Here is a 15,971-nt window from a genome sequence, read left to right on the forward strand (position 1 = left end):
AGAAATGACCCCTCGTTGAATGTAGCATGTTACCTGTGGAAGACTTGGACTACAGTTTTGCCAGATGTCATGGAACTGTGTGTGTAGGGGAAAGAATAATAGATGTTTCAGGCCATTACTTTAAAGGTCTTTTCTCACCAGCAGAGATGCTCAATGCAGGCACCTGCTAGTCACTAGGATTCTTGAAATAATTATGGACTTGTTGGACTTTGGCCTGATCCAGCATGGCACTTGCTTATGTATTTAGCATTAACAGGACTGCAGATACAGGATCCCTTAACCCAGATTATTTGTACTGGGACTAGGGTTCCCAAGTTGGATCGGCGCTGGAGCGGGGGACTCCAGTGCTGCTCCGGAAGTGCGTGTGTGCGCTTTGCACGCGCCACAACCCCGTCACCCGGAAGTGACGCAACCACGCCGGGCACACCCCGCCCCGTGGTCGTGTCACTTCTGAGTGACGTGCACGTCGCGTGCTTTGGGGGTGGGGTTCCCCCTGGGGGCCCAGGAGGGAACGGGGCTCTGGGGCGGGGGTATCCCCGCCCCCCGGGGGGACTTGGAAAGCCTAACTGGGACTACGCAGGCTCTTTTCTTATTTCTTTTTCCTTTCTCCTAACTTACCCTTCTCTCCTGCTCTCCTTCTCATTTGATTTTCTCCTTGTGTTGTATGTCTGGCAGTTTGGATGAGTGGGAACACGCATCTAACTTGACAAATGGTTCCCAACAAGATCTAAAGCCCTTACTGGAGGAGAATTTACAGGACAGCGTTCAAAGGGCCTGGAGAATAACTGGTGGATGAAATTAGGGTTAAAAAATAGCACAACACCCACGTGTGAACTTGCTTCAAACAACTTTTTAAATTAATATGTTTAGGTTAAAATAATTTAAAAACCCTTCTCCTATTTAAGCTCCTATTAAAGCTGGGTGTTTTTCTTCCCATTGCATGCTGTTCTCAGGGTTGCTTTCTGCATGAAACAACATAGTTCAGTTGCTTTGAGTAACAGGTTCCAAGGGAAGTGCCATTTTTCTGCTTCCTTCTCCACAAACCGCTCTGGGAAAAGCATTCCATAGCTTCAGGCCTTTACAAGTGAAATATACTGGATTCAGACGCTGGAGTAATCAGCTCATACTTTATGTAGTGATTAGCTCAACTCAAAGACAACTCTAGCAGGGCCGGGCCCTGCTTATAAGCCCGTAAAACAGCACACCCATCACACACACACTCCCAACAATAGGCTATTTACAGAGGCACTCCTGGGTGATAGGTCCGTCCCAGGATCCTAGCAGTCCATTGTTCTGTGTCCCCAAGATAGGGCTGATGAGATTAGGCTCAGTACACAACAACAAGTTTCACCCCAATGTTGTAGAACTCTTCCCCATGTGTACACACCCAAAACCTGAGGCTCTTCCTTACTCCATTTTAAGAGGATTTGAACCTTTTTGGTTTGTTTCTTTGGCTTCTAAAGTGTTTCATTTTTGCCGAAGGATACTACTTTGGGGGGGGGGGGGATTTTTATTGGTAGTTGTATATTTTTCCAAGTTGCTTCAGATATTGGAATGAAATAATGGCATCAAAATATAATAAACTGGGGACAGGAATCCCATTTTCTTCCCTGCTTTCCTCCCCTTTGCTTGACTTGCCTACCTGCCTGGCTGCACTTTCTTTCACTATTCTTGTCTCCCACCCTTCAGATTTTTTCTGCCTGCCCCTTTGCTCACCCACCTACCCAATCATTCCTCCCCTAGCCACTCACTCACCTGTTCTCTTTCTTGTAGCCTCTGTGGTTTACTACCGTCCCCAACTCACCTTCTCCAGTTGTTTTGTGCCATTTTGATTATTTATTGTTTGTTTGTAGTCTGCCTTTCTCACTGAGACACAAGGCAGATTACAAAATGTGATAAAAACAATTCGCTTCCGGTTTATGGCAACACGCTGAGCAGACTCATCTCCCGGACCTCCCAGGGATGAAATCTGCGCACCAGCAGAAAGGAGGGGGGGCGACATCTCGCTACCCCCTCGGAGCCTAGTTGAAAAGCTCCTAGCCATGGGACTTTTGAGAGGTGGCCTCTTCACCAGTGCGATGCTGGGGAATCGAGGCACTTCTCTGTCCCGACAGTCCTTCTGCTGTGTGTCCGTACGGAACTAGTGACGCTGACCGGGACAAGCGCTGGAGATTGAGCGGTTTAAATGGAGTTACAGTGAGGTTGTAAGACAGACTATGAACTGTGAGTCAGATTAGAGCGTAATTGACAATTTAAAAAGAAAGTTCCCACCCCATGGACTAGAGAGTAAAGCGAGCGGGGGAGGGGCCCCTCCCATGCGCATGAATTAAAAAGCAAGATCCGAGGGGGGAGCGGAAGCAAAAACGCTGAAATCTGTTGGGAGAGACTTACCAGGGCGCGGATAAGCGTATGAGCATATATTCAGAGACTTTCACAAATTTTCGGAAAGTAAATGATTCATAAAGATGGCGGGGAAGAGGACTGAGAAAGAAAAAATTTCAAAAGTGAAAGTAGCTGGGAGCCCTCATCCGGAAGAAACCACCGAGTTGGCCAAAACGTTGGCAGAATCCCTGCGCCACCTGCTGAATCAAGGAACAGCTGTCAATGATGAATCAAAGCATCACTACTCAGCAGCTTCAATTGAACGAGACTCTTAAAATCACGGAGCAAACAGCTGAGAAAGTGAAAGAAGTTGACACCAGTACTCAAAAGGTGAAGAAAAAGGTGCAAAAACTGGAAAAGAAGCAAGTCTCTACAGAAGAACAACTTTTACAGCTACAAATGGAGAAGGCAAACCTGGTCCTCTGATTTTGTGGCTGGCTCCACCTGCTGTGTCCCAGAATTCAAAGGCGAAAATCTGAAGCAAATCATGAGTGAAGTATTAGCCCCAGTGACAGATTTGAATGCAGAATACCTTATGAGTGAGATGGATGTGGCCTACAGGTCTTTTTTCCATATATATAAAGAAGAAGAATCTGCCTGGGGAAATAATAATGAGATTCTCGAAGCGGCATGTGAGGAATTCTATCCTGAGAGCGACTGCAGGGTCACCCTTGAAAATTGGGGACAATACTATCAGGATCTTGCAAGATATCCCATTTGAAATAAGACAAAGGAGAAAGAAATATAAAGATTTAATTCTTTTTCTTCAAACAAATGCAATCGTGTACAGGTGGTTAATTCCAGAGTGCGTAACCTTCAAACTTCAGGATAAAAAAGAAAAGATTGACTCTGTTTCCAAAGCACAGGAGTTTTTGAGAATCCAGTTGGGTGAGCCAGAGGAGGTGGATAAAGAGGAGAAGGACAGCATGTCCATTGGCGAATTGGACTCAGGGTCTTCCGGGGAGGACTCCCTTTCTGAAATAGGGCCGGCTGCCCCTTAAAGTCCATACAAACTGAGGAAAAGACAAGATGAGAAAAAATGAAGGCTGAAAGACTCTGAATTGTGCCTTTGAAAGTATAGCTTTTAATAATGAGATGCTCTGGGGGTTCTCTCTAACAGTTAAATCTAAGATTTAAAAGATATTTTAGCATGTCTGACTAAGTTCAAAAGATATTAGCGATTTAAGGAAAAATCTTGTACTCAAGCTGTTGTAATGATCTCCTACTCTTGGGGTTTTAGTTATTAGTGGTTATCTTTTCTTTCTCCTTAATTGTAGTTCCCTTCCCTATCTCCGTTGTAGTTTGTAGTCCAATTAAAAATGCCATTAAAGAAATCCCCTTCGGGGGGCCAAAAAAACACAAACCCAATTCAAACAGTAAAGACTTCTGATCAACAAAACAATGCAGGACTGAAGAATCAGAAAACAATGCAAGCAAACAAAACACTGTCTAAAGCAACATAACAGTTGCTGGAGGCAAAGAATTCTCTACGGCAAGAAAACTGCCTGAAGTCTGACCTACTATACTGAAGAGAGGGTTACAAAATAGGGCACTGAATTGCTGTAAAAAAGGTGTGTGTGTGTATGATAAATACAGTAAAGTAGTTGTAGATTTTCCAGGCTGTATGGCCATGGTCTTGGCACTGTAGGATCTGACGTTTTGCCAGCAGCTGTGACTGGCATCCTCAAGCACTCTCTGTGTCAAGGTGAGAAGAAAAATAGTAGGTAGGTAATTTATGTCTACTCAGGAAGGTGGGGTAGGGCTGAGATTATCTTGTAGGAGTACCCCAGGCTGTGATATGCTAATGAAGGAGCTTTCCTGAGGAGGTTCTTTTGCATATGGATTGGCTCAATAAACATTGCATGTTCTGTAATACTATCCTTTAGAGAAACAACCTCCGGAACTGATCCATTAAACTGCAGTTCTGATCTTTTTAGAAGAATGCCATTCTGCAATGCTGTTTTCCTCTTTCTGTGAAACAATAGAAGTGTGTTTGGGGGGCTTCCTGATAGCCTCAGGCAGGCCATTACATGATATGAGAGCCGCCACAGAAAATGTGAATGGGCAGTTATTGATTCTGCCTGTTTGCAGCGGGGTATCTTCAAAAGGTTCTGGTCAAGTGAGCACAGCTGTCAGGATGGAACATAGCAGGAGAGGCAATTCTGCCGGTACATGGGTCCACATGGGTCCAATGCCATTAAGGGCTTTATAGGTGATACCTAGAATCTTGAATTGAACCCAGTGACAAGAATATCTGCACAATGGGAGCCATATGTCCATTCTGCTTAGGGCCCAATAGTAGCTGGGCTGTGGCATTCTGTTCCAACTAGAGTTTCTGAGTTGTCTTTAAAAGCAGACCCATGTAGGGTAACTTACAGTAGTCTAGCCTCAAGGTAACCACAGCATGGATCCATGCCGGTGGGTCAGCCACCACGTCAAGGTAGGAGGCCATCTGAGCTAAGTGAAGCTGATATATATTTTTGCAGCTGGACTAGTTTATTTCTCCAACAATAAAGTTGCATCCAGTATCACTGCTAGGGTCTCCAGTGAATCAAAGAGTGCCCAGCATTCTTTATTTCACCCTATGGGACGTCTGCACATTCACAGATTGTATTGTTACTATTAGGGGTGCTTTTAACCCACTCATTTTCTCACACACGCACATATTTTTCAGCAAACCTGGATTTTAGCCTGGCTTTGCAGAGCTATATACCTAACCTCTATGTGGCCTCTTCACCCAAGGAAAGTACCACCTTTTACTAACTCAGAGGTAAGAAAGACCCCTGCAGTTGGCTTCTCCCACAGTCTTAACACAAAGGAAGAGCAAACCCCTCCTTCTTGTCATCTTTGACTATGCCCATCTCCCAATAATGTTTAAATAAGTCAAAGAAAACAACAAACCAACCAACCTTTGCACAAATTCTTTCTTAAATTCATCTTATGGACTACATCTAGGAGGAGTCATCATTTTTCTCCCAAATATACACAAAACATTCCCTAGGACTCCATTTGTACCACAAAGCCCTGCCCTTTGTGCAAAAACCAATATGGAGTGTGGCCTGACCACAGTCCAGTGGGGATATCAGCACCCTCAAGTTCATTGCAACCAATGGGCTTAGGCATGCTTAAATGAAAGTGATGTTTTATGTGCTGCTCATTGGTAGTGTCTTCTTTGTATAATGTCTTTCTTGAATACACACATTAACACACATGAAGCTGTCTTACACTGAATCAGACCCTTGGTCTGTTACAGTCAGTATTGCCTACTTAGGCTGGCAGCAGCTCTACAGGGTCTCAGGCAGAGGTTTTTACGCTACCTCCTTCCTGGTTCTTTTAATTGGAAATGCTGAAGGTTGAACCTGGGACCCTCTGCATGCAAAGAAGAGGCTCTTCCTCTGAGCCACAGCCCTTCTGGACACTCTGTCCATTTTTCTTCTTCTTTTGGATTATAGTCTAGAGTGTGCGAAAAAGAAGAATGTGTACATTTTTTTTAAGAGTACTCAGTCAGAACTAAGGGATGTCCTTTTAATCTTCTGTGTGAAAGTATCCAGAGACGGCACTGTGAGCTCTTGTGCATTTGTGCAAACTGATAAGCCAGTCTCATACAAGCGAGGCATCTCAGCAATTAGACCTGGAAGGGACTTTCTACGGAAAAGTTGATACTGAGAACAGCGATTGTTTGTTTGTTCTTGTAGATATTTTGAGAGAAACACAATAATGAATCCCATAAGTTGTCATGATGTGTCTGACCACATCCGTGACGCAGGGATCTCAAGCAGATTCGGCTTCTGGGCCAGCAGCAGGAGAGAGAAGTGTATGGATGAGAGAAGCCGACAAGGAAATCTGTGCATTTTGGGGTTAATTGGTGGTGTGTTGTGTTTTTATCATGTGCAGTGTTACTCTATAAAACCATGAGTGTTTAAGTTCCACATTCCTTGGGATTCTGCCCCTTTCGGCTCTTTTTGTAGCAGGAACTCCTTTGCATATTAGGCGACACACCCAGGGGTCGTTTCATAGGAAAAGAGCTAGGGGAACTCATTAGCATAACTCATTAGCATATGCCACACCCCCTGACATCACCAGAAGTGTGTCATAAGGCCACACACCCCGACCCCAACGGTCCCGGCCGCCGCCGCCGGCCTTGCAGCTCCACTGCCGAGCCCCATGAGGGGCCCGGCGGTGGACCTGCAAGGCCGGCGGGAGTGCAAGGAAGCCCCGCAAAGGCCCTCGCTGGCCCCAGGCAGGCAGGGGTGGGGAGAGGCAGGGAGGACGGGGGAACTGCGATCCCCCACGCCCCCCCCCCGAAATGACCTCTGGACACACCCCTAATGTAGCCAATCCTCCAAGAGCTTACAGAGCTCTTCTTACAGGGGCTACTGTAAGCTCTTGGAGGATTAGCAATATGCAAAGGGGTTCCTGCTACAAAAAGAGCCTGTGTCCAATGTTTTTATGAGTAATTACTCCATCTGTGCACTAAGCTGGGGCAGTAAAGGCACAGAGAGATAAATTACTGTGAGCTGTGGAACTCTCCTCCTCTCAAGGCTTGTCAAAAGGGGACTGAAAATGTTTCCCTAGGTCCTGACCTGGGTAGCCCAGGCAAGCCCGAACTCGTCAGATCTCAGAAGCTAAGCAGGGTCAACTCTGGCAAGTCCTTGGATGGGAGACCTCCTTGGAATACCAGAGGCGGGAGGGCAGGGACAAGCTTTATTTAGCCACCTCTCTGAATATTCTGCAGGCCCCCCAGTAGCAGTCAGTCACCAGAGATCGCCGTGACTTCCAGATGCACACACTCTGTCTCACACACACACATAAGAATTACCCCCCAAAATTAACAAAATAAAAGAGTTTCCCTAACAGCTGCTTTTCTGAGAGGACTCCCCGTGTGACTCAGGTTAAATCGGTATGTGGGCCTAACTGTAAAATGTGGAAGAAGGATGTCAAGGCCCTCCTTACTTTGCCACTTTTCTTTACTTTGGACGAGTGGTCCAAGCCTTTTTCTTCCTTCCTGTCTCCAACTTGTGGAAATGAGTCAAGAACAGAGAATAGTGCCTGGACTAACACAGAGAGAGAAGGTAAAGTTTGTGTGTGTTGGGGAGGTTCAGTTCCCTACTGTTGTATGCTTCTTGTACTATTGTAAGAATTCCTCTCCCCTGCATTTGTTTGAACCAGAGCAGACAGGTGAAAATAAAATAAATGGATCTGCCCTACTCATCTCGCTCTAGCTTTGCTTGATCTCGTATATAGACATGTGCCGACCCCAGGCCGCAGGAAAGGAACAGACTAGAGGTCCAATCAATAATTAATCACTTTGTCTTCCATACGCAGGGCACAATGCCATAGGGTCCCTCCTCTAGAGCAGCCATTTTCTCCAGGGGAACTGATCTCTGTTGCCTGGAGATTACAATTCTGGGAGATCTGCAGGCCCTTCCTGAAGGATATCTGTTCCCTCCTCTCTGATCTTAGCACCCTTTTACAGAGCCTTTGGTTGGCCTTAAGCCACCTTTCAAGAGTATAATCCTTTGGGTAACCCCTTCCAATTTTTATCCCCCTTCCTTGTATCTTTATTGCCTGCTTCCTCCCCAGACTCTGACAGGCTTCCTTCAGTAGGCTTGTTTTGTTCATTTTCTGTAATTGATCTTGCTTTAATCCCAGTGAAAGATTCACAAGGTCTTCCTGCAATGCTTTTGATCCAGGTCACACTGGCTTTTACTGTTAGCCAGACAGAGCAGTGACTGAGGCTGCAGGGAGTGGACTCTCTTGCAGCCTCCAAAGGCTATAGAGATGGGTGAACATTGCATGTATTTTAGCCTAGTTGGCCGTTTCCATTGCTGAAGAGTAGGGGTGCCAGGTCTTACCTGACTGCCGGCAAGGGAGTCCCAGTTTTTCTCCAGGGTTTCTTCGGGATGTGCGCGAAGCCCACATGCTGCAATGACATCACTGGCTGGAAGTGACATCATCACACAGGGCACGTTGGAGGGGACACTATATCATTTAAGGAAAAAAACTATGGTTTTTCCTTAAATGATCGAGTACCCCCTCCCTGCAACGTGCCCTGCTCGATGACGTCACCTCCAGGTGATGTCATTGCACTGGGCACGTTGGCGCAAAGAAGGCACTTTGGGGGGGTGGGGTTCCCCCCGCTGGCCGGATCAAGGCTGGCAGATCGGGGGCCGCAAAAGCAGGCAACCCCCCGCCCCCATCAGGGGAATGGGAACCTTGCTGAAGAGCAACATATCATGGCACGCAAGAGCCTCGGGCGACGTCTTAAACTTTTTCTAAAGAACTCTTGCCAGTGGTAACAGCCTTCTGTTTTCCTGGTTGGGGGAACAGCGGATAGAGGGCAAGGATCGTGTTCCAAACAAGAGTGTGATGTCAAATTGCAGGCCAGTTAATCCAGGCATTCTGCCACAAGCTTTTGAGAGCCAGTGCAGTGTGTGTTAAGAGTGTCGGATTAGGAATGGGAAGGTAAAGGTAAAGGTTCCCTTACTCAAAAGCCAGATGAATCCGACTCTAGGGTTGCGGTGCTCATCTCCGTTTCAAAGCCGAAGAGCCAGCGCTGTCCGAAGATGTTTCCGTGGTCATGTGGCCGGCATGACTAAACACCAAGGCGCACGGAACGCTGTTTCCTTCCCACCGAAGTGGTCCCTATTTATCTACTTGCAATTTCTTGCTTTCGAACTGCTAGGTTGGCAGGAGCTGGAACTAGAGATGGGAGCTCACTCCATCATGCGGCACCCGGGGCTCAAACTGCTGAACTACTGACCTTCCACAGCCTGCAGTTCAGCTTCTTAACCACACCCTGATTCAAATCCCTCCTCTGCCATCAAGATCACTGTGTAACCTCCGGCCACATACACTCACTCAGCCAAGCCTACTTCAGAGGGTTGTTAAGAGGCGAAATTGCAGAGGGGAGAACAATGCAATCTGTCCCAAGCTCCTCCTAGGAAAACAAGATAAGACAGGAGGGGGGAGATAGTGTGATGGCCTTGGCTTCTTTTTCAGCCAGCATCTCACTTAGAGTCTTCTCATCCTTAAAATATCAAGGGTGTTCCATACACATTTCCCCCCATCACAATTATGCCTGTAGCAAATGCTGTCCTTCCCCCCCCCCCGCATTCAGTTTTGTGTGTGTGTGTATTAAATAGTTTTTCAATGTTTAAAAAAGTAGTTCTGTAAATCAGTAACAATTTTCTTCTCTGGCCCTGATCGCAATTCCCCTGATCTGCTTTCTAATCCTCATCCAGTCTGTCTGTTTCAGCACATGTGAAACTGAAAACGGGACAAGGCAAAGTCAATTCATAGCCAGGGGGAGCAAGTCTTCTAGTTGCTCAGATCCAAAGAGCAGCATTTACAGGCGGTCAGGAAACATCACCTTCCCTGCCTATGCAATAAGTCTTTGAGCTGGGCTAGCAGCTCTATAGTTGACTGTATAGGGTTGCCAGGTCCCTCCTGGCTACCGGCGGGGGATGCAGAGGGTTGCCAGGTCCAGGTTGGGAAACTCCTGGAGATTTGGAGATGGACCCTGGGCAGGACAAGGACCTCAGCGAGGTACAGTGCCACAGAATCTACCCTCCAAAGCAGACACTTTCTCCAGGGGGATTGACCTCTGTAGTCTGGAGATGAGCTGTAATTCTGGGAGTCCCCAGGTCCCACCTGGAGGCTGGCATCCCTAAGCTGACAAGAGCTGAGTGATGGTGTATGGACTGAATTTCTGCCTAGCATTCTCCAGTTCATACACCATCACCCAACTCGTGTCAACTACAGTGAGAGCTGGAAATCACATCCAGTCCTTGGTCTTTTAAGAGAGATGCACAGGAAAAGGGAAGAGGGTCCTGCCTCTCAGGCCCTGCTGTCAGTGCCTCCAGAGGTGAGGTAGGTGGCAGTCGGAGACAGGGCATTTTCTGTGGTCACGCCTCACTTTTGGAAAGCCTTCCCCTTTCAGGCTTGCCTGGCTCTTACTCCACTTGCTTTTAGCCACCAGGCCAGAATGTGTTTATTGTTTTTTACCCAGGCTTTTAATTAGGGATTTTATCTTACCAGTTTTTAAGAACATCAGAAGAGCCCTGCTGGATCAGACCAGTGGTCCATCTAGTCCAGCATCCTGTCTCATATAGTTCCTCTGGAGGGCCAACAACAGGGCATAGAGGCCGAGGCCTTCCCCTGATGTTGCCTCCTTGCTCTGGGATTCCAGAGGATTAGTGCCTCTGAATGTGGAGGTTCCCCTCAGTCACTATGGCTAGTAGCCATTGATAGACTTATCTTCCATGAATCTATCTAACCTTTTAATGCTGCTTCGTCCTGTGGCCATCATTACATCTTCTGGCAGTGAATTCCACATTTTAATCACTCTCTGTGATGTTTAATGGTTTGCTTCTATTCTGTAAACAGTTTTTATGCCATTTTAATTCTAAGCCACCCCAAGCATGACTCTGAAGATATAACATAGATGATGATGATAATGATGATGATGATACACTGGCGCTTAAAGGCTGTTACTTCTGCATCCTGTTCACTTAAAGGAAAGCCCTTGAAGGTCTCAAAAGCCCATTGATAGCAGCGGGCACTGAGTTTGCAAGTGTGGAAGTACAGCAGCTTGATATGGATCTACTGCATCAAAACTAGAGAATCGGAGAAAGTAGAGGCCGCTCCCAAACTGAAGAAAATGAAGAAATCTAAGAAGAAAAGACTCTAAAGCTAAAGCATGAGTGCTAACGGCAGTAATTGTGCCAAGCTAATAACTTTATATCTTTATAATCAAACTAATCTCTGTATGACCTGTACCAATAGGATAAAAATATCTATTTTTTTAGCTTTTCAGATTGTGATTTGTATTAGTCTTTACCCTATCCCCATATCCAGTAGGAGATTTAGAACAGAATGGTAGTTTTCCTTCTCCTATCCAGTAGACTATATGTATCTAGATCTCCCTGGCCCATTTCCCATAGTAATAGTGATAGGGCATTAGTATTCCTTTCCCAATTCCATATATGTAGTATGTAGTGTGTAGAAAATGCAAAAATAAAAAAAATCCTCTTTGGGGGGGTAAAAAAAAACCCACTAGAGATTTTCTTTAAAAAAAATCATTTCCTATTTCTTCTGCATTGCTTATATATTTGTTGTGGTTTTTGTCCTGCTTTATATGCTGTCTCTCCAGAGGCCTGTTTGAAGCATCTCACAAATTCAAAGCAACACAAGAAACAATGCAATTGTTATTGATAATAAAGCAAGCCATGCAAACAACACAAAACAACCATTCAACAGCCTAAAATGATAGTCACAGAACAGTCCTCAGAATACCATAACTTATAAACAACTAAAAGAGAGGGAACCACTCATTTAAAAACCTGGGCATAAAGAAATGTTGTGGCCTGGCATGTAAAGAACATTAAAGTGGGTTGCAGATAAGCCCAGAGTGTGAGGGAATTCCAAAGGGGAGGTGCCACCATTGAAACAGCCCTGTCTCTGGTTGCCTGCCCACCCACCTCACCTCTGCAGGTGAGGATACAGCAGGACTTTGGCAGAGGGTCTTAACTAGCAGGTTGGACAGCAGAGGATAAACCTTGACCACATAGAAAGTTGGAAAGGGAAACTCGGTAGCAGCCATTCAAACCCTGCTCATTTCGAATACATATTCCCCTCACGATAGGATCTCAAAACAATGAGTTCCCAGCCTAATTGTTTAAATGGGGGGGGCATGATTCATTTAGAAATGTACGGTGTCTTAGAGCTGCGGGAAAGTGTTGGATCCCCAAGCATCGAGAATAAATCCATGTTTCAGAAAAGCAAAATTTATTTCAAAGCTTTGGAAAGATACTCAAACAAGTCCTTTGTTAGGAATGGGTACAAACAGCTAGGACAAGCATAATAAAGAGATTTAAACAAGGTACCAACCAATGGATCACTTTCCCGCTGGCGGGTAAAAGGGAAACGGTTGCGCGCTCAATCCCTGGGAATACTACTGACTCCAGACATAACATAGGTGCAGTTCCCAGGCTCTAAAGGCAACAAGCTAGCATTCAAGCTCACCTCCTACACCACGACCTCCAGATGTTTGGCTTAAGCGTTACAGCAGAGTAAAATACAAGCTAGCAGGCAGAGGGGGGGGGGGAATGGACTGTACAGCCATACAGGGAACACAGAACACAATGGCAGCTCGCTGACAGAAAGGTGCCTGTTTTTTTAAAACAAAATTTTTTAAACCTTCGCTTATATCCTCTTTTTTTTCCTCAGTGGAGACCCAAAGTGGCTTCTGTTATTCTCCTCCTCCAGTTTATCCTCACACCAACCCATGCAGCAGCTTAGGCTGAGAGAGTGTGACTGGCTCAAGGTCAGCCAGCAAGCTTCCACAGCAGAGCTGGGATTCGAACCCGAGTCTCCCAGATACTAGTCCGACACTCTAACCACTACACCAAGCTGGCTGTCAGAAGCCCTTTGCTCCTCTGTACATATGCAGAGTGAGCAGTTTGTGGAGCACATGGCACAGAGCAGTAGAATTCATGTATTAGTGTGTGGAAGGCAGTCCTTGGAGCCAAAATATGATCATTTCCTTTCCTTCTCTCTCCCCTTCCTCGCTCAAAACCAGAAACGACTGAACTTGGCAACAAGAAGGAGCTGAAGTCCATGCCATTCATCACTTACCTGTCGGGCCTGCTGTCTGCCCAGATGCTGTCAGATGATCAACTGATCATGGGCGTGGACATCCGCTGTGAAGAAAAAGGGCGCTGCCCCTCCACATGCCACTTGTGCCGGCGCCCAGGCAAAGAGCAGCTCAGTCCGATGCCCGTGCTCCTGGAGATTAACCGTGTGGTCCCCCTCTACACATTGATCCAGGACAACGAAACCAGGGAGGTGAGTTGTGATGTGCAACAGAGAAATACACGAGGGCGGGCTCGTAACTTTTTGCTATCGTAGCTCACTGGGCACTGCTGTCTCCCAGCCCCATTTCCCTGTTGATATAATTCAAAAGAAATAATTAAAATCCAGGACAAAATGTTCCTGGGGAGCAGAGTCTCAGCTAGAGCTGAATCTGGGCATAATGAAGGCGGTGGGTGTCTCGTGGATCCCTTTAATGGGTTGAACAATGTTGGTTGGTAGCTGGAAGACTCTCAGCTGTAAGTAGATCTAGGCCGATCTTATAATAAGAGAAAGCCATATACGTACCAATCGTTAAAGCATTTTAATCTGAAAAGAAGACACAACCAAGGACATAAGTATTTAATGACCAGACTCAGAAAATCTAGTAAAGGTTTCCCTTGCTCGAAATCCAGTCGAATCCGACTCTAGGGTTGCAGTGCTCATCTCCGTTTCTAAGCCAAAGAGCCAGCACTGTCCAAAGACATTTCCGTGGTCATGTGGCCGGCATGACTAGACACCAAGGTGCACGGAACGCTGTTACCTTCCCACCGAAGCGGTACCTATTTATCTACTTGTAATTTCTTGCTTTCAAACTGCTAGGTTGGCAGGAGCTGGGGCCAAAGACGGGAGCTCACTCCGTCACACGGCACTCGGGTTTCAAACTGAACTACCAACCTTCCAGCCTGCAGTTCATACATACTGCATATTATAGTTCCCATTATTTGTTTGTTTGTTTGTTGGATTTCTGGCTCGCTCTCCCCTGCTATGGCTTGCCTCAGGGTGAGTGACAAGATGTTATAAGATAATCATAAATATTAAATATGATTAAAAATTAAAACTCACCACAGTACATAGGTGGCCACAATACATAGATGGCCATTAGAATGCACAGTCAGTCAGGTGGGATTAGGTCAGGACCTGTGACCCTTTCCACTCTGATATTCTTCCACTGACCCCTTCAAGGGGCAAGGGCAGAAGCTTTTTGACACCTGGCAACCTGCATGTGTCCCAGAAATACAACCTCAAAAGATCCAAAACACAAGTTTTGTGGTTGGTAGTTTTAAAAGCACTCCCCACACACACACCACACCAGAACTGTTGCCCAATCAAAATGTTGTGCACGGTGGAGGAGCACCACAGAAAGAGGATCATGATCTTCTTATGCCTGATAGAAGCAAATCTGTGCATATTGTTTTCTCATTCTTTGGAGAGTTGGAGTTAATGAAAAAGATTGAGTATTATCAGAACTACGCAAGTTTGGTGTAGTGGTTAAGTGCGCGGACTCTAATCTGGGAGAACAGGGTTTGATTCCCCCACTCCTCCACTTGCACCTGGCTGGATGACTTTGGGCAAGCCGTAGTTCTGATAAGAGCTGTCCTTGAAAAAGAGCAGTTTCTGTCAAGAGCTCTCTCAGCCCCACCTACCTCACAAGGTGTCTGTTGTGGGGACGGGAAAGGAGTTTGTAAGCCGCTCTGAGATTCCCTTGGGTAGTGAAAAGGTAAAGGTAAAGGTTCCCTTGCTCGAAAGCCAGTCAAGTCCGACTCTAGGGTTGCAGTGCTCATCTCCGTTTCAAAGCCGAAGAGCCAGCGCTGTCCGAAGACGTTTCCGTGGTCATGTGGCCGGCATGACTAAACGTCAAGGCGCATGGAACGCTGTTACCTTCCCACCGAAGTGGTGGGTAGTGAAGGGCAGGGTATAAATCCAATCTCTTCTTCTTCTTCTTCTAGTTATTGTAGATTCAGTATGTACCACTGGGTGTGAATCTCTTTGTACCTGGGGAAAGGGCACTGGGGAGGGGGGAGCGATGTTAAATGTGCTGTCAAAAAGAATGCATTATCAAAACTGGGCTTGTGAGTGATAGGGGCGGGGTGGGAGTCTTCTTATGTGCGAAACCCATGCTTTCTTGCAAACATCTTGCTCTCTGCAGGAACAATTTGTGTTGCACAAAGCATTGCTTATTCTAGTTTGTAGCTAGTTACATTGTGTGTAAGTATGTGTTAGGGGGCTGTCCAGACAGAGCCAAGTTTTTGTGCAGTTAGGCATGTGGGAAATAATAATAAGTTGGTTTGTTAGTTGACGTTGTTTCTTCTTGGAAAAAGCAGTTTCTTAAACAAAAGGAAAAGGAAAATACAAATAAATAGAAAATTAAGATAAATACTATCTTCTTTTCTTGGTAATTTCCTCTGCTTGTGATCAGGAAAAAAACAACAGCATTTTTGTGTGTGTATGTGTTGGTTGCTTGTGCTGGGGGGTGGGGATTGGAAATAATCCATTTCCTAAAACACTATGGTATTCTTTGACCAAAGATGTCCGAGTAACTTTGGCCATGATGGAAATTTGGAAGCCTAAAAGCAGAATACAGAACCCAAATCTCCTTAGTAGCTGTCCGAACCTTGTATTACCCTCTCCCTTTTGTAGGGGCACAAAAGGGAGACCCTTTGGGACTTGCCCCCTGCTGGCCACTGGAGGTCAGTGTTACACTGACAGGTGCAAGCATAGGTCTCAGTGACCCATCCTGAGGTCTTTGGCTCTCTTTTCTACCTCTCATGCAAAACACCGAAGGAGCTTAAAATGTTAATTATCCGTAGATTTATTTCCTGTCTTCAACCTCTCATCTCCCTCCTGATCCTCAGTCCAAAAATGACAGACCTGTTTAAAGTCACTTCTTAACACCACAAGCTGCCCTTGATTAAAGCCCTTGGAAGAAGCCAACGTGCAGCAGCTGGGGGCGGGAC

General features: G+C 46.0%; 1 protein-coding gene across 1 annotated transcript in view; it reads left to right on the forward strand.

Moving 5' to 3' along the window:
• LOC107117485 (astrotactin-2-like) overlaps positions 1-15,971 on the forward strand; it is a 490,835-nt gene that overhangs the window by 432,861 nt on the left and 42,003 nt on the right. Inside the window, exon 17 of the mRNA XM_015419611.1 lies at positions 12,965-13,230. Coding sequence (XP_015275097.1) covers positions 12,965-13,230 — 266 coding nt within the window. The remainder of the gene's footprint in view (positions 1-12,964; positions 13,231-15,971) is intronic.

This window comes from Gekko japonicus, unplaced genomic scaffold (genome assembly GCF_001447785.1).
Source record: "Gekko japonicus isolate JY-2015 unplaced genomic scaffold, Gekko_japonicus_V1.1 scaffold1142, whole genome shotgun sequence".
NCBI lineage: Eukaryota > Metazoa > Chordata > Lepidosauria > Squamata > Gekkonidae > Gekko > Gekko japonicus.